We start from the raw sequence: 23,276 nt of genomic DNA, 5'->3' as shown, positions 1-23,276 counted from the left end.
TTTGTACATTTTGTAGATCTTTTTCAAGAACCAATTTTGGTTTTCTTCATCTTCTGTTCTGGTTTTCTTATTCTTTGTTTCATTAATTTCCACTCTAATCTACTATTTCCTTTCATCTGCTTGATTTGGGTTTAGTTTGCTTTCCTTTTCCTAGTTTCCTAAAGTAGAATGATTTGAGATCTTTTTCTTTTCTTTTTTTATTTTTCAATATAGGCATCTACAGTTATAAATTTCCCTCTAAGCACTGCTTTGATACATTCCATAAGTTTTGGTATGTTTTGCTTCCATTTTCATTCATCTTAAAGTGTTTTCTAATATCCCTTTTAATTTCTTCTTTGACCTATTGGTTATTTAGGAGTGTATTGTTTAATATTTACATATTTGTGAATTTACCAAATTTCCTTGTCTTATTGAGGCTTATTTCTTTCCATTGTGGTCAGAAGTCATGTTTTGTATAATTTCAAATCCATTGGGGCTTGTTTTATAGTCTAGAATATAGTCTAACCTGAAAGATAGTCCATATTCACCTGAGAAGAATATATTCTGCTGGTGGTGGTTAGAGCATTTTATAGATGTCTGTTAGGTCTAGTTGGTTTATAGTTTTGTTACAAACTGTATAACACATTGTTATAAAACATGATTTTATGTCATTTAAAAAAGTTGAGAAAAGAAAGGAAAGCAAGTTATATTTAGTTGGTTACATCAACCTTCTTATTTATCATTTCTGGTTCTCTTCATTTGTTCCTGTGGATTTGAGTTACCATCTTGTAACTCATTTCTTACTCAAATACAGTTTTGTTCCCACACACCTCCTTTGTGCTAGCATTGTCAAATACATTTTTATACAATTGCTTTATAGATCATTTAGAAAATAAAGGAGAATAAATATCCATTGGTGTACTGTCTTTCATAATTACATTTACCAGCGCTCTTTGATTTTTGGGTGGACTTGAATTATTGACTGGGGTCACTTGTGTTAAGGCTGAAGAACTTCCTTGATTCTTGTAACTCCAGTCAGCTAGCAATGAATTCTCTCAGATTTTGTTTCCCTGGGAATGTCATTATTTCACTTTCATTCTTTAGAGATAGTTTTACTAGATAAAAGAGTCTTAATTGACAATTATTTTCCTTCCCAGAACTTTGAATATGCCATCTCAGTGCCTTCTGACCTCTGTTGTTTTGGGTGAAAAGTCAGATGTTAATCTCACTTGGGTTCCCTCGTATGTGATGAGTTGGGGGTTTTTTTTCTGGCTGTTTTCAAGATTTTTCTCTTTAAATTTCTCTTTCAACATCTTTAGAATGATGTATTTGGATGTGGATAACTTTATGTTTTTTCTGTTGGGGTTAGTTGAGCTTTTTGGATGAGTAAATTAATGTTTTTCATCAAATTTCACAAATCTTCAACCATTATTTCTTCAAATATTTTTTCTGCTTCTCTCCCTCTCCTTCTGGTACTCCCATTATGCATATATTGATATGCATCATGGTATCCCACATTTCTCTGAGGTTCTATTCATAGTTCTTCATTCTTCTTTCTCTCTGTTGTTGAGATCAAATATCTCTCTATCTTCAAGTTTGCTGATTCTTTCTTCTGCCAGGTCAAATATACTATTGAGGCTCTGTAGTGAATTTTTTCATTTGTTGTTGCACTTTTTAAGTTCACACAGTATCCATTAGGTTCTTTAAAAAAATAGTAATAATTTATATTTCTTTAGTGATTATTTTATGAGACATTGTCATCATACCTTCTTTTGCTTCTTTAAACATGGTTTTCTTTAGTTCTTTGAACATATTTATAATAGCTGCTTTGAAGTCTTTGCCAAGTTGGGTATCTGGGCCCTGTCACAGAGATTTCTGTTGACTGTTTTTTTTCCCTCCTATGTATGGGTCACATCATACTTTCCTGTTTCTTTGCATGTATCATAATTTTTTGTTGTTGTTGAAAACTGGACATTTTAGATAATATATTGTCGCAACTCTGGTTACTGATCCCCTTCAACTTAACTTTTTCGTTTATTTTTGAGCTTATAAACTTATTGGTATAGTTTGCTTTTTTATTTGTTTAGTGACTTAGTTAGATTATTTTAGTAAAGTCTATCTCCCTGCAGTATGATATAGATGTTGTTGCTCCTTAGAAGGTGCATGCTTGGTCATGTGTACACATTCTGGGATGACAGTGATTTTAGCACAGCTCTCCTGGACTGTCTCTATCCTTGATCTCTCTGTTAAGTTCCTTGTCTCTGTTGGTATAATCACTAGCTGTTAGGTTCTATTAGTTGCTAGCTAATCACTCTATTGTTTTCAACAATGCCCTGGGGCATAAATTGTTCCATAGTCTGATGATCCCAAGGTAGCTTTGTTGTTGTTGTTGTTGTTGTTCTTCAGGAGGGCACAGCTCACAGTGGCCTATGCAGGGATCGAACCAGCAACCTTGGTGTTATCAGCACCATGCTCTAATCAACTGAGCTAACCGCCACCCTAGAGGTAGTTTTTGAGGCCGATCTTTGGGATTTGTTCTGATCACAGGAGGGCTCTTAGCTGTCTTTTTTCCTGGTTCTCTCTGGTACACTATATGTTCTATAGCCTAGTTTGTTATTCTCACGGACCTACCAGCTTCCTTCTAATTGCTTATTACCAAAATATCCATTGTTTTCCAGAACTCCCTCAGCTAAAACTTCCCCATCCTCTGTTCCAAATAAAATTTGTTTTCTTGTCGAGAGCTTCAAAATTCTCCATTCTTATCATCTGCCTCTTCTTCTGGGAAAAATCTCTGAGATTCTGCTCTCAAACTGGGGGCAGGGACAGCAACTCACTCCTCTTGGAGTGATGATCCTGCTTTATAAGCAGGTTGCTGGGTGGCAGCAAGTAGTATCTGGTCTTTTTGGTTTCTCCCCCACCCCCCACCTTTGTGGAACAACTTTAAATGGTTGTTTTAAAAGTAATTTTCACCAATATGGTTGTTTTGTTGATGAGTGGGTCAGTGGAGCTCCTCTGCCACCATTCTGGAAATTGTCCCCTAATATGATCTTAATAGCCGTAAACCTTTTCTTGATGGTAACAACATTTTTTTTTTTTTTGAGCTTCTGTTCAGAATTTGGTTTCTGATGGAAAATAAATGCAATATGAAGACTAAACTGGAGATGAATTATAGATCGATAAAGGTACTGAGAGATCACTCCTGACCAAATGTAAACTTTATGGAGAGGCTCTGAGAACCATCTCCCTTGTGCATTCCAAGCACAGAGCACCAGCAGATGTTGATCAAAATAAACCACTAAACCAGGTATCAGGAGAAAAAGGTACTAATTCTTAGTTATCTTCCTGGTTTGCTGGGTGACCCCGAGTAAGCCATCAACATCTTCTGAGCTCTAGTTCCCAGGAATAGTAGTGTGTTAAAGTATTTGTCTTACTACTGGTCCCAAAACAGGGAATAAAATTTAGATTGTGTTTATGGTGGAGTGATTTTCACTAATTCTTCCCCAGTCCTTTTCTCTCCTGCTATTTCTTGTGACTGACATCACGCTTCTGGGAAGTATCTGTCTGAGTTTTAAGAGTTATCGCTGCTTTGCATCTGTAAACCCCAGGCTGAGCCTTGGCTCATAATCACCATTTTCTAAACACCTTGAACTTGTTGGAGGAGGAAATGAAGTCACAAAGGCTTATCCCGTCCCTCACTAAATGTTTTAATTTGTGAAAGAAAGGAGATAGGACTCTTGGAATTTCCAGCTCTGATCTTCTGATTCTAGTCTATAATTCTAAGGCAGAATTATGTCTCATCCTCCCCAAGCACTGTCATTTTGGCTTACTTAAAATGAAGTTAGATCAAAGCCCAGGCCCAAGATGACTTCACTGTTAAATTTTACCAAAATATAAAGAATTAATACAAATTCTTCACAACTCTTCCAAAAAATAGAAGAGGAAGGAACACTTCCCAACTCATTTTTTGAGGCCAGTATTATCCTGATACAAAAGCCAGAAATCACAAGAAAAGTACAGAACAATATCACTTATGAATGTAGATGCAAAAAAATTATCTACATTGTACTAGAAAACTGAATCTAACAACATATTAAAATGACTATACACTCCTAGAGAAAACATAGGACAAAATCTTCACAACATTGGATTTGGCACAGGTAACAAAAGAAGAATAAACAGATTAAAATTCATGAAAACTTTTAAATTTTGTGTATCAAAATTTTGTATATCAAAAAGGTGCTACCAACAGAGTAAAAAGGCAACATAGAGAATGGGAGAAACTATTTTCAAAGCACATGTCTGGTAAAGAATTAATATCCAGACCATATAAAGAACTCCTGAAATTCAACAGAAAAACAAAGAACCCAATCCAAAAATGAGCAAAAGACTTGAACAGACATTTCTGCAAAGAAGATATATAACTGACTAATAACCACATGAAAAGTTGTTCAACATCCCTAACCATTAGGGAAATGCAAATGAAACTATAATGAGGTACCATCTAACACTCGTTAGGATGGCTGCCATCAAAAAAACAGAAAACAAGTGTGACAAGGATATAGAGAAATTGGAGCTCTTGTACCCTGTTGGTGGGAATTTAAAATGGTACCGAAGCTGTGGAAAAACAGTAGGGATGTTCCTCAACAAATTAAAAATAGAATTACCATATGATCTGCAAATTCTCTTCTGGATATATACCTAAAAGAGTTGAAATCAGCGTCTTGGATAGATATTTGTATAACCATATTCATAGCAGCATTATTCACAATAGCTAAAATACTGAAGCAACCCAAGTGTCCATCGACAAACGAATACATCAACAAAATGTGGCATACACATACAATGTAATATTATTAAGCCTTTAACAGGAAGGAAATTCTGACATATGCCAAAACCTATAACCTTGAGGATATGCTAGTGAAATAAACCTGTAACAAAATGGCAAATACTGTATGATTCCACTGATATGAAGTCTCTAGAGTAGTCAAAATCATAGACACAGAAAGTAGAATGATGGTTTCCAGGGGATGGGGAAGGAAGAAATGGGAATTTATTGTTTAATGGATATAGTGTCAATATTACAATATGAAAATAGTTATGAAGATGGATCATGGTGATGGTTGCACAACTTATGGATGTGTTTAACACCACTGAACTGTATACTTCAAAATGTTTAAGGTGGTAAATTTTATGTTATGTGTATTTTACTACAATTTTTAAAAATTGGAAAAAAATGACTATACACAATGACCAAGTGGGAATTATCCCAGGAATGCAAGGTTGCTTTTACATCCAAAAATCAATTAATGTAATATACTAGATCAATAGAATAAAGGACAAAAACCACATGATCAGCTCAACACAGGTATAAAAAAGGATCTAATTAAATTAATATCTATTCATGATAAAACCACTCAACAAACTGAAAATAAAACAGAATTTCCTTAACATGACAAAGACCAAGTTAACATCACACTTAACAGTGCAAGACTAAATGTTTTCCCCCTAACATTAGGAACAAGAGAAGGATGTCTGGGCTTGCCACTTCTACCCAAGGTTATACTAGAAGTTCTATCCAGGGAAATTTGGCAAGGAATTGAAATAAAAGACATCCAGATTGGAAAGGAAAAAGAAAAGGCATCTCTCTTTGTAGATGGCATGACTTTGTATATGAAAAATCCTAAGAAATCAACTAAAAAACTATTATGATGAATAAAAAACAGTTCAGCAAGGTTGCAGAGTACAAGATCAATATATAAAAGTCAACTGTATTTCTATTCAGTAGCTATGAGCAATCTCCCCCTCAAAATTAAAAATATAATTCAGGGAGAGATCCAAGATGATGCCGTAGATGAACATCGTGCCTGCTTTTTTCCATGAACACTTTACAACTAAATTATAGAACCAATAAACCTGGAGAACATCTGAAGTCTGACTGAACAGAAATTTTATAGCTAAGGATATAAATAAGGAGCCACGTCCAGACAGATAGGAAGGGTGGAGATGTGAAATGTGCCGGCCCCAAACCTCCATGTGGTGGTTGAAAATAGGGACAGATATCTTGGCCACCGAGGTACCCCCCCAGAGGAGCAAAGGACCCCAGCCCAGAGTACTAGTGCTGGGAAGAAGAGCCCCCACAACATCTGGCTGTGAAAAACAGTGGGGATTCCAACTATCTGGGTGGGATGGAAGGTGGCGGGAAACCCAGGTGTCCTCTTAAAGAGTCCGTGCACAGATTTACTTGCAGGCACTCACCTTGGGCTCCAATGGAGGGACAGTGACTGGGGGAGGGGCGTCAGAGGCATATGGGGAGCAGACTGAGATGTGTGGCTTCAAGGCCAAGGCTGGAGGACAGTCACCACTTTACCTGTGTGGAATCTTCCTCCCCTGCAGCCAGCAGGTGGGCACCATCTTTAATATGTTGAGTCCACCCCCTACGCTTACAGCCAAATCTAAAACTGATTGGTCTGGTGAGCTCTGGGGCTCTGCCCTGCTGATTCACTGGGACCCCGCCCCACCCAACTTCCCCAATGCCAGAGGCACTTTCTCCTGAGCAGCCAGCCCTGCCCAAATTGCACTCTTCCTTGGAAAACTCTCAGGGTCTGCAGGCCCCAAGCAGGAAACCACTGGCCTCAGTGTGCTCTGAGACTTTTGCTGAGTAGCTCCAGACTCAGCACTGGCACCAAACCAGAATCTACATTAAGGTTGACCACAACCCTTCCCACTGTTGTGACTCCCTGAGACCCTACCTCATCCAACTTGCATACTGCACGAAGCTTTATCAGTGGCTGAACCTTCAAGGAGCTGGCAGGTGGCAGCAGGCCTCAGGGTTTCCTGGTTTTTGCGGAGCTACCCCAGGCCTGGTACTGGTGGCAGCCATCCTCGGTTCATAGCATGGCCTCTCCCCCAGGCCTCCAGGTTTAGCAAAGCAGTGAAAGACTGCAGATCGATTTATAGCTCCTACCAGGTATTCCCCGGCTGGTTACAGGTAGTGGGGTGACCTGGGCCTGCACTAGAACCCCTCCCAAGAGACCCTAGAACCAACATACTTGGAGGTTGGTTTCAGACCACAGCAGAGCACCACCTAATTAACCCTACAAGTGGCACATACAAGGGCAGTCTCAACAGGCATTAGAGCCCGCTGGGGCAAATCCCAGTCAGTGCACAGCAGCCCGTAAGCTGTGACGTGGTCAAACCCCACAGCCAATTAGCCTGAGGACCAATCCCACCCACCTCATAAAGAATAAAATACTTAGGAACAAACTTAATAAAAGGAGTTGAAAACGCTTCCTCTGAGAACTACAAATCATTGCTAAAAGAAATTAAAGAATACCTATAGAAATTGAGAGACATTTATAGATCAGAAGACTTAATATTGTTAAGATGGAAATACTACCAAAATTGATTTACATATTCAACACAATCCCTATCAAAATCCCAGCTGGGTTGTTTTGTATTTTTTGCAGAAATCAACAAGCTGATTCTAAAGTTCGCATGAAAATCCAAAATAGTTCAAAAAAATCTCGAAAAGAGCACAAGTTGGAGGACTGTAATCAAGACAGTATGATACTGGCATAAAGAGATACAGTAGAATGGAATAGAGAGTTCAGAAATAAAACCTCAATTTATGGTCAATTGGCATTCGAAAAAAGAACAAGTTGGAGGACAGTAATCAAGATAGTGTGATACTGGCATAAGGAGAAGGGAATAGAGTCCAGAAATAAATCATCACATTTATGGTCAGTTGATTTTTGAAAAGAGTGCCAAGATAATTCAACAGAGAAAGAACGGTCTTTTGAACAAATTGTGCTGGGTCAACTGAATATCCACATGCAAAGCAATGAAAATAGACCCCTTCCTCACACCGTATGCAAAAACTAACTCAGATTGTTGACTTACATATGAGGTGAAACTATTAAAATTCATCAAAATTTAAACTTTTATGTTTCAAAGGATACCACCAAGAAAGTAAAAAGACATTCTACAGAATGGGAGAAAATATTTGCAAATTATGTATCTGATAAGAGACATGTATTTAGAATATATAAAGAATGCTTACAAGTCAATAATAAAAAAGATGAATATCCCCGTTTCGAAATGGGCAAAGAATTTGAATAGATATTCCTTCAAAGAAGAGGTGCAAAAGTCCAATAAGCATATAAGAAGATGCTCAACATCATTAGCCATTAGGGAAATGCAAATCAAAACCAAAATCAGATACATTTTCATACCCCCTAGGATGGGGTATAATAAAAAAGACAGACAGACAAGGGTTTTAGAGGATATGGAGAAATTGGAATCTTCATACATTGCTGGTGGGAATATAAAATGGTATACCACTTTGGAAATCTGGCAGTTCCTCAAAAGATTAAACATAGAGTTACTATATAACCCAACAACTCTACACCTAGATATACAACCAAAAGAAATTAAAACATATGTCCACACAGGAACTGTGCATAATGGTCATAGCAGCAGCATTCATAGTAACCTAAAATTAGAACAACCTAAATGTCTACCAGCTAATGAATGGTTGAATAAAATATGATATAGCCACACAATGAATATTATTTGGCAATAAAAAGGAATGAGGTATTACAACATGGACAAAACTTGGAAACATTATACTACATGAAAGCCAGTCACAAAAGACTGATTCCACTTATATAAAATGTTCAGAAAGGCAAATCTATAAAGACAGAAAATAAAGTGGAAGTCTAATTGCTGAGGTCTGATGGAGGAGTTTAAGAGGAAAATGGGAGTCACTGACAATGGCTACAAGGTTTCTTTTTGGGGGTGATAAAATATGCTAAAATTGATTGTGGTTAGGTTTGCATAACTGCATACACTAAAAAATATTGAGCTATATAATTTAAATGGGTGAATTGGTATGGAATGTGATATATACAATATCTCAATAAGCTGTTAGATATATAGACATGATAGATGATAGATAGATGATAGACTATCATATCAGATAGATAGATAAACTATTATAACAAGAGGTCTAAGAATACCTAAGCCTATGTTTAGTCTAGGTATGACCTTTACCCCTCACAGTAGAGAGTTAATAGTAATGTAACATTTCGTTAATTAGGTTGCACCTAAAATACTAACACAGAGCTCTCTGGTAAACTGGCCTACATCTCACAGCCAACATAGAAGACTTAAGGGGCATATTTCCTTGCCCTAAGCCCAAACCTGAACCTTGCAATTTTATTAGCCTCCACTGGATGTGATGACACTAGAGTAATCAAAAGCATTTGGGAGAACAGAGGAGAACCAAATGACTGAACTTCATAGCATAAGGGAGAACTGGCCTCCTAATACTAAGGCCACCTAGAAAAAGGAAACAGAAGATAGGAGAGGGAAGGGAAGAGGGAGGGAAGGGAAGGGGAGGGAAGAAAGGGGACATGAATGGAGAAGATGGATGAGGAGAGGGAAGGGAGAGGCGGGGAGGCCCACTCACCCTACTGCTCCCTGTAAACAGGGCCCTCTGCCTGCAATCAGAGAGTACTGACTGTCTCCTCTTGCAGATTAGGAAGGAGAGGACAGAAAGAAGATCGATGTCCCTCTCCTAGATGCTTTGATGTTGGAGGACGATTCCTGACTGAGATACAGAGATGCCTATAGCAGAGAAGACAGTGGCAAACCAAACCTGAGCAGAATGTCTTGGTGAGTAAGAATGCTTAAAAGTTCCTTGAACATCAAAGACTCATGAGAGGAAGCTGCTCATTTCAAGATTTCCGAGTAAGATTTTAACCCACAAGGAAATGGCAGAATTATTCAAGCGATTCGTGTTTTATAGCAAAGTGACTACAATGGCTGATATAAATGAAGTGCTTGGTGAATGTTATCAGATATTGTGGGCAGGAGAAGCCATCCATGTACATTCCCAGAGCTTTTAGGAAGAGCCTTGTGTGGTTATTTGTTTCCAAGTCTTCTTCCTTTCTCTTCTGAGTGCACTTCTAGTCAGGGTACCCTGAAGCTCTGTCCATGAAGACGAGTAAGGATGGGGATGAGTTTCCCATTGATCTAGAAGAGACACAACCCAGAGACTTGCTTTCTGGTGCATTAACTTGTAAAAGGGAAATGACCTACAGGGTGCCTTTGGTGAAAACAGCCCTTTTCCTCTGTTTCGCTTCCAGAACAACAACAGTCTGACCTTTCAGTGCGATGAAGCAGACCACACCCGAGGGAGGATGTGGGGGTGGCTGGGGAGCCAGTTATCATTGATAGCAATGAATCTCTGTGGAGACTTCCTGCACTCGCATTTTGGATTGACCTTTTCCTCTTCACCCTTCTGAATTTTCTTTTTGGCTGCTATTTTTTTTTTTTTTTTTTTTTTTTTTATGTGTAAGACCTCGTGAGATTTACGTGACTACGATCACCAACACTCACTCATCCTGTGCCACTCACCTTCTTACCCCTGGAAAGTTGGGCCGGCCTTCCAGAAAGCATCACCTCAGGATTAACTCACGTTTTCAATTCAGAACTCCAATCACAGTTTGTACAGACAGGTGGTTTGTCCATGGTTCCCCTCTCCTTTGCCAACTTCTAGTACATACAGAAAAGGAATCAGAATAGTATAATGAACATCCGATATAGAACACCTAGATCAAACAATTGCAAAAATGTGCTATATATTCTTCCTTTTTCATCTTTTTTTCTGAAGTAAGTTAAAGCAAGTTATATATGTACATATATTTTGTATACATATTTACATATTTTTTACCCCTAAATAAAATTTATCTCTAAATAATAAACACATCGGTGTTGGGGAAACACAATTCCATTATCACACTTAACAAGATTCACATAATTTTTCAACAGCATTCAATGCCCATCCGTATTCAAATGTTCCCTATTTGTTCCCACGGTATCTTTTTTTTCAAATTGCATGGTAAAATATACATAATGTAAAATTTACCATTTTTGCCATTTTTAAGTGTACAATTCAGGAGTATTAAGTCCATTCACAATATTGTGCAACCCTCACCCTTTCCAAAACTTTTATATTATCCCAAACAAACTCTATAACCTTTAAGAATAACTCCCGATTTCCCCCTACCCCCCGAAAGTCTTTCCAAGAGGTTAATGCACATGAGATCCACATATTTAATTGCTTGTTATGTTTCCTAATGGTCCCAACCTAGAGCTGCCTCCTCTTGACACTCCCACATGCATTTTATTTTCATAACATTAGCTTCTGGATGAGGTAATTATTCGGTAGAATGTCCCCATCTTCTGGATTTGTCTGATTGTTTTCTCATGGTGTTGTTATATTTGTTCTTCTGTCCTCTGTATTTCTTGTAAGCTCAAAGTTAGACCTAAAGGCCTTATGAGAATCAGGGTAAACATTCCGGTAAGAATTCTTTATAGGTAAAGCTGTGTACTTCCTACTGCATCGGATTGGGCTGTACATAATGTCTGGTTGTCCCCTTATGGACGAAGCTAATATTAATCCCTGGGTTAAGGTGAGGACAGCCTGTTAAAAGAAACAGGCTTTTAAAAACGGAGACTGGACTTGCAGAGTTTTAAAATGATTATTCCTACTTTGAATGTTCAGATAAAGGGACTCTGAGTTGTGGCGTGGTACACAGGCGACGTTTATCCCGTATAAAGGATAAGAAGATTAAGACTGAGGCTTTGTGCTTCTTGTGGCGTTGATGCAGGAGTTCAAGTTTATCGCTGAGCGTTTCTGGAATATGAAGTCTAGCAGAGACTATTTTTTTCTCTGGGCCCAGAAGAAGGTACCCTGAATTTGGTCATTAGCCAGAATTTAACCATGGGTAAATAGATCTTTGTGCTAACACTTATTAAAGACAGTCAGAACACTTGGGGCATTCAGATACAGGAGAATCTTTTATGGCATTTAAAAATAACTCCTGTTCACCTTCCGCTTCTCCCCTCAACAACAACAACAACAAAAACAAAAACACTTTAGACTTTAGAATAAAAAACTAAGAAAGGGCATTTTTCTAAGGATGCAGAATAGACAGATCTTTAGCTGTTCCTTGAGTTCTCTTTAAATTTTAGAGCGAGGAAAACCTTTGCATCTGTTCTCTTTCTTTGATGTTTACTTCTTGTCTTTTAGCTGCTCTAACCTAAACTGATTATTGAAAACATAAGCAACTAGGTTAAAGGATTTCATTATTTAAACTAAGAATTTGGGTTTCTAAGTAAAATATATTATTTTTAATCTCCGAATAAATACTTTTATTTTACAGCAATTAAATATCCAAGTCAGTTAAATTCTGTTCAAGGTTGTCCTGTATTTCTGGATCCCCAGAGGGGGTGTTGGTTATTATTGCTTGTTTTTTTTGTGTTTATTTTTGTGATTTTGTTTTTCAGCTAGCATGAAAATAGGGGAGTTGTGAATTTTCTGCAAAGCAGGACAGAATTTAACCTTAGGATACTGGACCAACAGTTTTCATTTTATTACTGGAATTAGTACTATCCTTTTTCTCCATTTATTCTGTATTTCTTTTTTTTTTTAAGATTCTGGCTTCAAAGTTACCAAAGCTGGGAAGGGGAGGTGGCAAAGGTCCCTTTAAGGAAATAGTTCTTCCACAATAGCACTGCTAGAAGACCTAGCAACACGTGCCTGTTCCCTCCACTGGGGATTACTACATTTGGTGATGAAGACCTCATCAATAGTTTACAAGACCTAGCAGTCAGCCTTTTCCGTTTCTCTTCTTATTTTCCACCTATTTATATATACCAACCCCACGTCTTTTCTTCTTATCTCTTACTCCCTTCTCCTCTTCCACTTCCCCTTCCCCTCTCCCCACTCCTTCTTCTCTCCTTGTTCCTTTCTCCCCTCACTCATTCTTTTCACTTCCCTTCTTTGCCACTCATCCTAGGCTGTCATGCTTCGATGACTCCCCCTTTTGCTACCAAAGCTTGTGTTCCCCAAGGATTCCCTGCCTCCCATCAGCCCATGGCAGGTCACTGAATACACAACAGGATCAAAGGAATGGGAGGATGAATCCCAGAGGAGGAGGTCGTGTACGTGAATCTGTATTCTGAACTCCCTCTACCCAACTTCGATTGGTTTTGAACTACTAGCTCCAGTTTCCAGTCTGGGTTCTCCAGGCTCTGGGCATTCTATAAGGATAGCAATCGAATTACTTGAACCACGCCCAGTACTTAAAAAAACAACCACAAAACCTAGAAGACATTATATATGTACTCACAATAAAGTCTGAACAGGTTGACTATGTAATGGAAAGCTTCTTTCCTTTTTTGGGTTAGTGGGGGGACTGGAAGATGGGGAAAGATTATGCCACAGTAACTCATTGTGAAAACTGTATCTTCGTACTAAAAAGAATTTCTGGCTGTGTGTGTTGCCTACAGGAAAGAGAAAGTATACTGGAAAGAATGTGGCTGTAGAGGTGAGGCCAATCAGAATTTAGTTTGTAACAATAAGACTTGGGCTATTTACTTATCCTCTCTGAACCCCAGTTTACTCATCTGCAAAATGGGGGCTAAAGATGTCTAGTTTTCGGCCTACTTGAGGATATTAGATAATGTGTGTGACGTCCTCATTAATACCTGGTACCTAAGAAATACTTAATATGTTTTCTCTATAAATGTGATTTATTTAGTACATAAACATTTTTCAATGAATAAACCTCTTGGGGGGGAAAATGTATCGGGTCGTTGAGAGAAGTTGAGAAGCACTAACATAACATAGTTCTCCCGTAGCAACACCAGTCTCCCCTTAAAAACTCCTGTCAAGTGCTGAGGGCGCTGGGGGGGGGGGGGGGCAACAAGGAGGCTGCAGGTCCTTTGTGTTGATGAACGAGTCCTGCCTGGAGGGGCATACTCAGTTCCCTAACCACACCTTCGCAACATATCCTGAAGCCCACCTGCTACTCTGCTGGATTCCTACGTGATTGGGGCATGGCTGTGGGGACGAGCTTCAGGAAGTACCAGGTCTGCTCCTCGCTACCTAACTGTTTATGAAGACGTGGGATTTTAGGTAGGAAGGCAAAGGAATGGAGTGTCTTGGGGAAAAGGGATAGAAGATGGATGAAGTTTGTGGGAGAGGTGACAGAAGTTAGAGGATCGTCATAGCTGAATTTTCACCCCTTAAAAATGAGGCAACGGAAGTTATAGCCTGAAGAGAAAGGTACTGTCCCAAGTCTGCTTCTTCCATGGCAGCTCCACGTGGATTCTTCTAAAACATTAGACTTTCCCCTAAATCTCTTACCCTTTCCTTCCCCTTAGGCCCTGACTATCACCCAGTTCATCCCTTTTTCTAGGCACTCCCAAGACAGGGAGATTAATTGCCCCCTTTCCATTAATGGGTTCAGGTTTACAACAAGCAGCTAGAAGCTACCTAGCACTTTCTAGAAGCCCTTGTCCCAGGCCCCTGTTCAATGTCATTTGGTGGAGCATCTTTAGAGAGATGACCTGTAGAATCCAGCCTTTAAGTTTGGTGTTTCTGTTGGACAGAAAAATGAGTTTAGAATATTCTGTTTTAAGCTAAATGTATCCCTTGTTATTTTAAAGGCTGCAATAAATTGGTTTTTTTAAAAATGTTTTCAATCAGCATGTCTTTATTTATTGTCCTTAACACCCGGAGGCTATTTGAAGAAGGATCTAGTTTTCAAAGTCTAGTAAGTAAACAAAAGTTTCCCAATAGCATCTTCAGGCAAGCACCCAAAGACCTCATTTTTGCCACAGTGCTTGGTTCCCCCATAATTGTTAATTAGGACCGTGCTCAGCAAACCTTGTGTAATCATTTTAAAAATATGCCTCCAAACACAAAGTTACTTACTCATTTATTTTCTTCTTCTTCTTAATCACCATGCTTAGCGAAACACAAAAGCAAAAGCAAAACAGGTTTTGAGTGTGATATTATCTGCATATTAACTCAAACAAGCTGTGTTGGGGGTTCCTGTGATATATAGTTGGGAGATAGTTATTCACTGTTCTCCCAAGAGTATGAAAATGTCCTGAGGGCACTGGTTAGCTGAGCAGAGGCTAGCATGCGTGCATGGCTTCAGCTCTATGGAAATTTCTAAGGCTTTACAATTAACTCCAGAATCCCAATAAATGCAATAGTCCCGGATATTGAGTGTGTTCTCTGATACCTTCTTTAATCTCAGTCCTCTGAGACTCCCGAAATTTACCCTAGTCTTCTTCCCACTTGAAAGTTGGGAAATAGAGCCGTATTAATGAACGTAGGCTAATTATTATAACAGGGGACTTTAAAATTTCAATCGTTTGACCCAACAAAATGTACTGTTCTTGTCACAGTCCAAAATGGGTCGGTAGGGATAGAAGTGTGTGGAATGTGGTGATTTCTCTGCAGTAATCCAGGGACATTGGCTCCTTCCAACTTCGGCTCACCTTCCTCTAGGTTCTCAGAATCTTCTCCGTTCAGCCAGCGGATGGAGAAAGAGCCTACCGAGCATTGCACAGGAGACTCCTTATGGACCAGACCTGCCATTGGCACCAACACGTCCATCCACGTTCTAGTGGCCAAAACTCAGTCACACGGCTCTGCCTAACTTCAAAAGAGGCTAGGAAATATAGTCTAGCTGTGTGCCCAGCTCATAGCAGTTTCTGCCACAGGGGAGACAGGTAGCTTCTTGGGGCAGGCCTATAGTCCTGTTTTGGTGTATTATCAAAGGTGTGCAAAAAAAAAAAAAAAAAAAAAAAAAAAAGTACTACTGTCCTATTTTTCAGGTCACTTAATGCCTAGCTTTACCACTAATGTCTTGGTCCGTTTCTGGAAAAAGCCCATCTGTCAACATCACCATAACCTCATCACCACCACCCATCAGTCCACATTGCAAACTTACTTGTTTACATTTAAGACTTTCCAGGGGTTCAGGAGACCTGGACCAAGGCCATGCAGAGGTTGTGACGAAGCTGCTCATGCACTTGAAAGTTGCCCTTCGCATCGTCAGATAGTTCCGCTGACAAAGTCTGGCAAGTAATCCACCAGAAGCCATAGGCAATAGCTAAACCAAACTTCGTCATGTGGGACCTAGGAGGAGAACCAATGTGTAATAGGAGGAGAACCAATGTGTTACAAACATGTAACAAACTGTCTCAATACCGCTTCAAAAACCACGAAAGCATGTTTTTTGTCCATCAATGTATATTTCACGGTTGTCCCGATGCCGTAATTGGCTGCCCTCTTGCTTCCTGCCTCTCTTGTTAACCAACTGACAGAGTATTGCATAGTGCGACATTTTCGAGACATCCATTTGTCCTCATTTACTCACAGGCTACTATTCCCATTGCGGTTTTAGCTTCCTCCAACAATGTTTGTTCATCTTATATAAAGAGGACGATGACATGGACCGTCCAAGTCATGATGTTAAAAGCAGTGACAAGCAGTTTGTGCTGTTTTTCTAGTGATGGTGGTGAGTTTTCACTGCCCCATCCACACTCTCCTCTTATCGTCCAAGCTATGCATTTGTTATCTGGCTCACGTAATTAAGGATGCAGTCTTCATTCATGGATTTATTCATTTCTTTACCCATTCATTCATTCTGAGATATTTATTGAGTACCTACTATGTGCCTGACAGTGGGCTAGATGCTGGAATCAGAGCAGAGAACAATACATATATGGTCCCTACTCTGCTGGAGTGTATAGGAGAGACATAATGCTAAATAAATAACAATAATGCAAAATATCAGTTATAATTGTAACATTTATCTGGGAAGCTTATTTTCTTGTTAGCATGTTGGATAACCTTGAATCACCAATAGTTGTGTGTTTTTAAACTGAGATTTTTATTCCTCTGTAAAAACCAGCTTCTTTTCTTTAGGGGAATCATTCGTTCCTTCTTTCAGTCACTGGTAATATTCATTAATTCATTAAATAGCACTGTAAAACTACTATTTACGAGTCACTATGCTAAGCTTTCCAAAGAGAAAAATGAAAAGACAAGATTCCTACCTCAAGGGTCACAGCCCAGCTAAATAGACTGGCATGCAAAACCGCACAGTACATTATGATAATTGTCATAATGGAGAACCGTGAAAAGTGCAGTGAGGCATAAGAAAGTAGGACCTCAATCTGCCTACGTAGGTCATGGAAGACCTCACAAAGGAGGGGGCACTTGAACTTGAAGGGTGAAGAAGGCTTTGCTAAGTAGACAAGTCAAGGAAGGGTATGTAAAGGCTGGTTGATCATCAATGCTTTCTCATTCCATAGTATGACTTTTTTTCTGGGAAGTGGCCCTACTAATTTCCAATTCCCTTATACATCTAGGAAGGGCCAGGTGACCAGTGCTCATTAATGGGATGTGAGCAGAAGTGAAGTGCATCATTTCTGGGTGAGGTTATGAAGTGAGTGTGCCTTTTCTTCCTTCGTTTTCCCAGCTGTTAACTCTGGAAGTAAAGAACTAAAGCTTAGAGGATGCCAGAGCTGCAAAATAGAAGAAGTACGCTGGGTTGAAGGCTGCTTCCCACACTGAACGGTTACATGCGAAGAACTATCCTTCTATTGTGTTTATCTACTGAGATGTAGCTTGTTTGTCATAGCAGCAAGCTCTACCTTAATTAATACAAGGCAGGCCGAGCAACGTGAACAGTACGTGCAAAGGCTCACCTACGTGAGTGTACAGCACAGAGGACATGCTTAATTAATATTTGATACTGCAGGAAGAAAGTATTATAGGGAGGACAAATAGTCCAGTATTGCCAGAGCCTACAATACATTATTAGTGGGCATGAGGGGAGGGTGGCTGGATAGATGCGGCTGATCACGAAGAAACTTGAATGCATGCTGAAGAACGTAGGTTTACTTTTGTGGGAGGACGGAAGCCAATGCCGACTCCTGGAAAGGTGAGAGGCATGATCACTGGAATACCAGCATCTCTGAGAAGCACAACACCCAAGAGCCTGCTTTCATTTTCTTTAAAGGTAAAACGCTAATCCAAAGATGAAAGATAGGATTTCAGAACCGGAAAACGTCACTGTCTAGTCAAACCTCATTTAACAAACGAGGAAAGTGAGGCCCAGAGAAGCTAAGTATGTCTGCCAAGGTCACCCAGCTAAAATGCGGCAGAGCCGGGGACGAGAAGGCCAGTCTCTTGTCGCCAGCCGTTCAGCATCGTTCTTTCCACGGCACCACAGTGCTTGGAAGCGGTGGAGACCAGCTGGTGTGCCTGTGTGCTCAGTTCCCTAATGAAGACATCGGGGATTAGGAGGCAGGGTCGTTTCCATGGAAGGCTGTCTTCTCTGTAATTCCTCATCTGGCTTGAACCACTCTTTTGGAATGGTTCCATCTCCCTGCATCACATTTCCCTGGAGGACGACTGGGAATGTGCCTGGAGACCTGTGGGAGGCCTTGCCCTTTCTGAGCTTTTGTCGGGAAGATAAGAAGAAAGGAGCAGTGGTTTGAGCTCCTGGACATGCTCCCTGGTCCTTTGGCATCTGGTGAGGTGTTGGCTCTCTCCGTGGCTGGCTCATCCCTCCAGCTGACTGTGCTTCGGGGGTCAGATCAACACATCTTCTTCAGCTTGTCTGTTTAAAGGGTCAGCCCTTATGGTGGGCATCTTAACATCATTTTCTTTTCATCATTTCACGACTTCTGGTTTTCATATTATTCATTACAATTATTATTTTACTCCATGTGCTACCCAAGGCCATATGACAATATATTTGTTTTTGAATAGCAAGTGGGGGCAAAGGGACCAGTCTCAGGGAAGCATGACATGTGGTCTGACCCAAGGAGGACAGAATATTACTGAATTAGTTTACAACTGGGGGAGCCAGAGCAGAAATCAGGGGAAAAATTTCTTGACGTTTTTGGTCTAGAGTTTTATAATCTCCTTGTTCTTTGTCCTTTGGTTGTTTCACCTTTGTCTCCCTTGCGTGTTGCTCAATTGATAGCTTACGTGGTTAGGATGAAGTCTTAACAAAACGAGATTGCTACCTCAATCCCTAAGCAGTGTCTTGGTGGCCCCCAAAGACAATGTCTGATGCAGCGCAAAGTGCTTGGGCTTTGAAGTCAGAGAGACATCGGCCACTCACTAGCTGTGAGACCTTGGGCAAGTTTCTTAACCTCTCTGAGCACCAGTTTCCTTTTATGTGAAATGGGAAAATACTGTCCACTACCGGGGGTTGCTGCGGGGATTAAATAAACTAACATATGTAAAGCTCCAATCCCCATCCTGGGATTCAGGTTAAGATGAGAAATGAGACAAAGAGTGAGCAGATAAAGACCAAAACGTTACTTTTACTGCCAATCAAGGCTGTTTATGATGAGATATAACGGGATACGAAATACTAAATGAGTTTCAGAATTAAGTAGACTTACTCATCCAGTCACAGGTAACATTTGACCAACCTTCATGCTGGCGCTGAGGGTTGGGGTAGGAAGGGGATCCTGCCCCCAGAGGAGCAGAGTCAGGTGAGATCCTCACTGTAGGCAGGTACATACTTAAGAGGAAGGAAGGAGGAGCTAAACTGAGCATGCCCCGTGTAGGCCTCACAATTCCCCAGTCAGATTAAGCCCCTCCTCTAAGGAGGAGGAACAAGAGGAGTGGAGAGCAGCCAGGCATGTCAGAGCTCTCTGAGGAAGGAAAACCCAGAAACATTTTCCCCAGTATTTCCCTTCTCTTGCCCCACCCCCATCTGTGCCTGTTACTTCTCAGCCACTGTGTCCCTGAAGGACACAGACGACCATGTGCCATTGTAGGCAGCCTCAGAGCACAAAAGGCTGGGAGAAAGGTGCGGGAAAGGGAGGGAGAGAAAGGTGGGGTTGAGTCATTCGTAGAGAAAGAGGGGTGGGCACCGGAATCCAGAAAGAAAAGCCTGCATTCAGAGTGTGGGGTGAGAGGACTGAAGGGAGCATCAGTGTTTAGAGAACTGTTCTAGACATGAGGGCACTGCAGAAGCATAATCGGAATTTCCAGGCATGGGGGAGGAGCCAATGGCCAGATCTCAAGAGGACATGTGGGCAACAGGATTCCAACAGCACTTGGATGTGACCGAGGACTCCCAGAACTGTGTCTCCTGGAGATGGTTCTCAGTACTGCAGTGGGTTAGAAACCCTCTGCCCCAGTTTTTAACCTTTAAAATATAAGCATATTTTGTGAGTTTAAAAAATAATACATGCTCACTTTGGAAAATTCTGAAATACAAAAAGGTAGAGAGAAAAAAACCCAAAACAACCTGTAATCTCAGCACAAAGAAAAAGTTAATGTTGGCTTCGACTGTATTTCTATTGTCTTTCTTCTACGCGTATCATCACACACATATGATGATTGGGTCTATACTTGTTAAATTTGCACGCTAAAATGTTTACTTCATATTATAAGAGAATCATTCCCCCATGTTATTAAAAGTTCTCCAGTCATTAAACATCATTTGAAATGACATTTTCTCAGGTTTTAAGCACACCTGGATCAATCTCCACCAATTTATGAAAATCCCGAGGGTCTGGAGAGATCTGCCTCTATTTACCTTCCTGTGGGTAGGTGAACGGGGCCTCCTCAAAGGCCAGGGCTCTACGGGGCCTGTGCATGGAAACTATTGCATAGTACTTGATCTTCTGGAGAGTTCTCACATGTCTAACAATTGATGACATGAGTGATCAAAAGATACCACCCTGAAAAATGCAATAATTCAAAGCATAGGCCTTTCTCAGACATGACATCATTGTTACTTATTCAAAAGAACCACTGTATTAGTTTGCTACAGCCGGCATAACAAAATACCACAGGTTGGGTGGCCTAAATAACAGAAATGTATTTTTTCACAGGGTTGTAGGCTAGCCCATGTTTTAACTGGGTTGTCTTTTTAGCACTGACTTATAATAGGTTTTTATATATTCTGGATAGAACTTTCTTGTCAAATATACCATTGGCAAAGGTTGTCTCTAAATCTGTGGGTTGTCTTTTTACTTTCTTGATGGTGTTCTGTGAAGCACATAAGTTTTTAATTTTGAAGTACAGTGTATCTATATTTTTCCCTTTTGTTACTTCTGCTTTTAGTGACATATCTAAGAAACCACTGCCAATTCCAAAGTCATAAAGGTTTACTCCTATGTATTCTGCTAGGAGTAACTTTACATTTAGGTCTATGATCTATTTTGAGTTAATTTATTTGTGTGGTGTGAGGTATAGTCCAACTTACTCTTTTGCATGTGAATATCCAGTTAACCCAGCACCATTTATTGAGAAAACTAGACTTTCCCTATTGAATTGTCTTGGCACCTCTGTCAAAAATCAATTGACCATAAATGTGAGGGTTTATTTCAGGACACTCAATTCAATTCCATTGATCTAAACATGTATCCTTATGCCTTATGTCTTGATTATTGCAGTTTTTGAAATCAGGAAATGTGTATCTTCCAACTTTGTTTTTTCTCTTCAATATTGAAGAGAAATGACTGAATTTCTCTTCAATAACGTTTTGGCTATTCTGGGTTACATATGAATTGTAGGATGAGCCTGTCAACTTCTGGAAAGAAACAAAACGAGAGAGAGAGAGAGAGAGAGAGAGAGAGAGAGAGAGAGAGAGAGAGAGAGAGGGAGGGAGGGAGGGAGGGAGGGAGGGAGGGAGGGAAAGAGAGAGGAAGAAGAAAGAAAAAAAGGAGAGAGAGAGAGAGAGAGAGAGAGAGAGAGAGAGAGAGAGAGAGAAAGAAAGAAAGAAAGAGAGGGAGGGAGGAAGAAAGAAAAGCTGGGATCTGGATAGGGATTGTATTGATTTCATTTTCAGATTGCTCATTGCTAGTGTATAGAGATACAATTTATTTTTGTATATTGATCTTATGTCCTGCCATATTTCTGAGCTTGTTTTAGCTTATATTCTTAATCATGATGCTTTACTGTTTACTCTGTTCAAGGCATTGTGTTAGATACTATAAAAAATACATAGATAAACAAGATAATGGTCCCTGTCCTGAATAAACTGACAGCCTAATTCAAGAAATAAGACATAAATCTAGTGAGTAAATAATAGCCCATCACAGCAATGTAAAGGGAAGTACAGAATTGACAAATGAACATTACAGATAATTAGAGCTGTAGCAAAGTTCAGGGGATGGAGAGATAATTCAAAGTTGCAGAGGTCAGGAAAAAACAGAGTAGGAAGGACTTGAAAGTTCACTCTGTCCCGCCCTTCTTCCTTCTTCCTTTCTTTCCTCCTTTAGTTTTCTTGCTTCTTTTTCTCCCATCTCTCTCCCATCCTAACCTCTTTGAAAACATTAGTGAAACATAACCATAGTTAGTTGTCATCATTTCTCAAACCTGGCTGATCATCAGCACATCTCTTGACAAGCCTATTAAAAATACAGATTCCAGGGTTTCACCTCAGAACAACTGCATCATATCCTCAGAGGCCGAGGCATGGATGACGGCCTTAAATTTTTTATCAGGTAATTCTGATTTTCAGCCAGGTTTGGGAATCTCTGGATATGATTATAATAATGGTATCCAAATGAGCACCAATCCCTAGCTTCATTCCATTGCATGTGATCAAGGATCCTGACAAATCCAGGAGGTCACAAGCACACCTGAGTAAGAGAGTGTGTGTGTGAATCTGTGTAACAACGACTCCATGAATGGAAAACATTTCAAAGGGCAGACATTACTAAGAGGGCTCAGTAGTGACCTCTGCGTTTCCGGGGATGGCTTATCCCCATAAACAAACTTTTATTTTCAGCACTTGAGAATCCTAAAAATCTCAAAAGATCCTTCTGCTATGGAAGACGCTCAGAGTCACTGTTGGGACATGTGATATCCACTGTCCAGATTTCATAAATGATAACGGCGTGCCATGGTTCCTTAAGATTAACAATAAATAAATAAAACATTTTAGTTACAATGGTAGGTCCTTCCATCCCCTCTACCTAGAGATACCCAATCTCTTAAAGATTGTGGGAATCCTTCTCCCATGTTTTTATATTTTTACTACACAGCATATATGTTTTGGTTGTTTAAACATGTATATAAGTAGCATACATATTTTTCTGAAATTTGTGTTTTTTTCAATATCACGTTCTTGAAATGTATCCATGTGGTACTTGCAGAGCTAGTCCCTTCTTTATAAAATAGATATACTAGATAGCCCTGCAATATAGTCCCATCACACAAATGCTCTAGGATATATTCTGTGCGTAGATATTTATGCTCGTTTCTTGCTATTTCAAATCATGATACAATGAATTTACATATAGATACCTCATTGGGCACACGTGTGAGAGTTCTTCTAGACTGTATCTAGAATAGAAATTTCTAGGGAATAGAATATGCACATTCTCAACTTTATTCCATTGCTCTCTAGGTTACTTTCCGTAGTAGCCGAACTAATTTT

At 39.8% G+C, this 23,276-nt stretch overlaps 1 protein-coding gene and 1 long non-coding RNA gene across 4 annotated transcripts in view; one reads left to right on the top strand and one right to left on the bottom strand.

Annotated features, from left to right (window-relative positions):
- Nucleotides 1–23,276, top strand: part of MKLN1 (muskelin 1) — a 283,828-nt gene that overhangs the window by 96,335 nt on the left and 164,217 nt on the right. For 2 of the 3 annotated variants that reach the window (XM_074315599.2, XM_019751074.3), the window contains exon 3: nucleotides 9,516–9,654. The exons of the other annotated variant lie outside the window; for it this stretch is intronic. In XM_074315599.2, the coding sequence (XP_074171700.1) occupies nucleotides 9,647–9,654 (8 nt within the window). In that variant the 5' untranslated portion in view covers nucleotides 9,516–9,646. The remainder of the gene's footprint in view (nucleotides 1–9,515; nucleotides 9,655–23,276) is intronic. 3 annotated transcript variants of the gene reach the window in all.
- Nucleotides 1–23,276, bottom strand: part of LOC109457901 (uncharacterized) — a 141,198-nt gene that overhangs the window by 90,702 nt on the left and 27,220 nt on the right. Inside the window, exons 5-6 of the long non-coding RNA XR_016021936.1 lie at nucleotides 15,798–15,985; nucleotides 10,399–10,536 (exon numbers count right to left, since the gene is read on the bottom strand). This is a non-coding gene — a long non-coding RNA (uncharacterized LOC109457901). The remainder of the gene's footprint in view (nucleotides 1–10,398; nucleotides 10,537–15,797; nucleotides 15,986–23,276) is intronic.

This window comes from Rhinolophus sinicus, chromosome 8, assembly GCF_057876585.1.
Source record: "Rhinolophus sinicus isolate RSI-liver-muscle chromosome 8, RSI-T2T, whole genome shotgun sequence".
Classification (NCBI taxonomy): Eukaryota; Metazoa; Chordata; class Mammalia; order Chiroptera; family Rhinolophidae; genus Rhinolophus; species Rhinolophus sinicus.
Note: the sequence above shows the minus strand (reverse complement) of the source record. Positions and strands in the feature narration are given on the sequence as shown.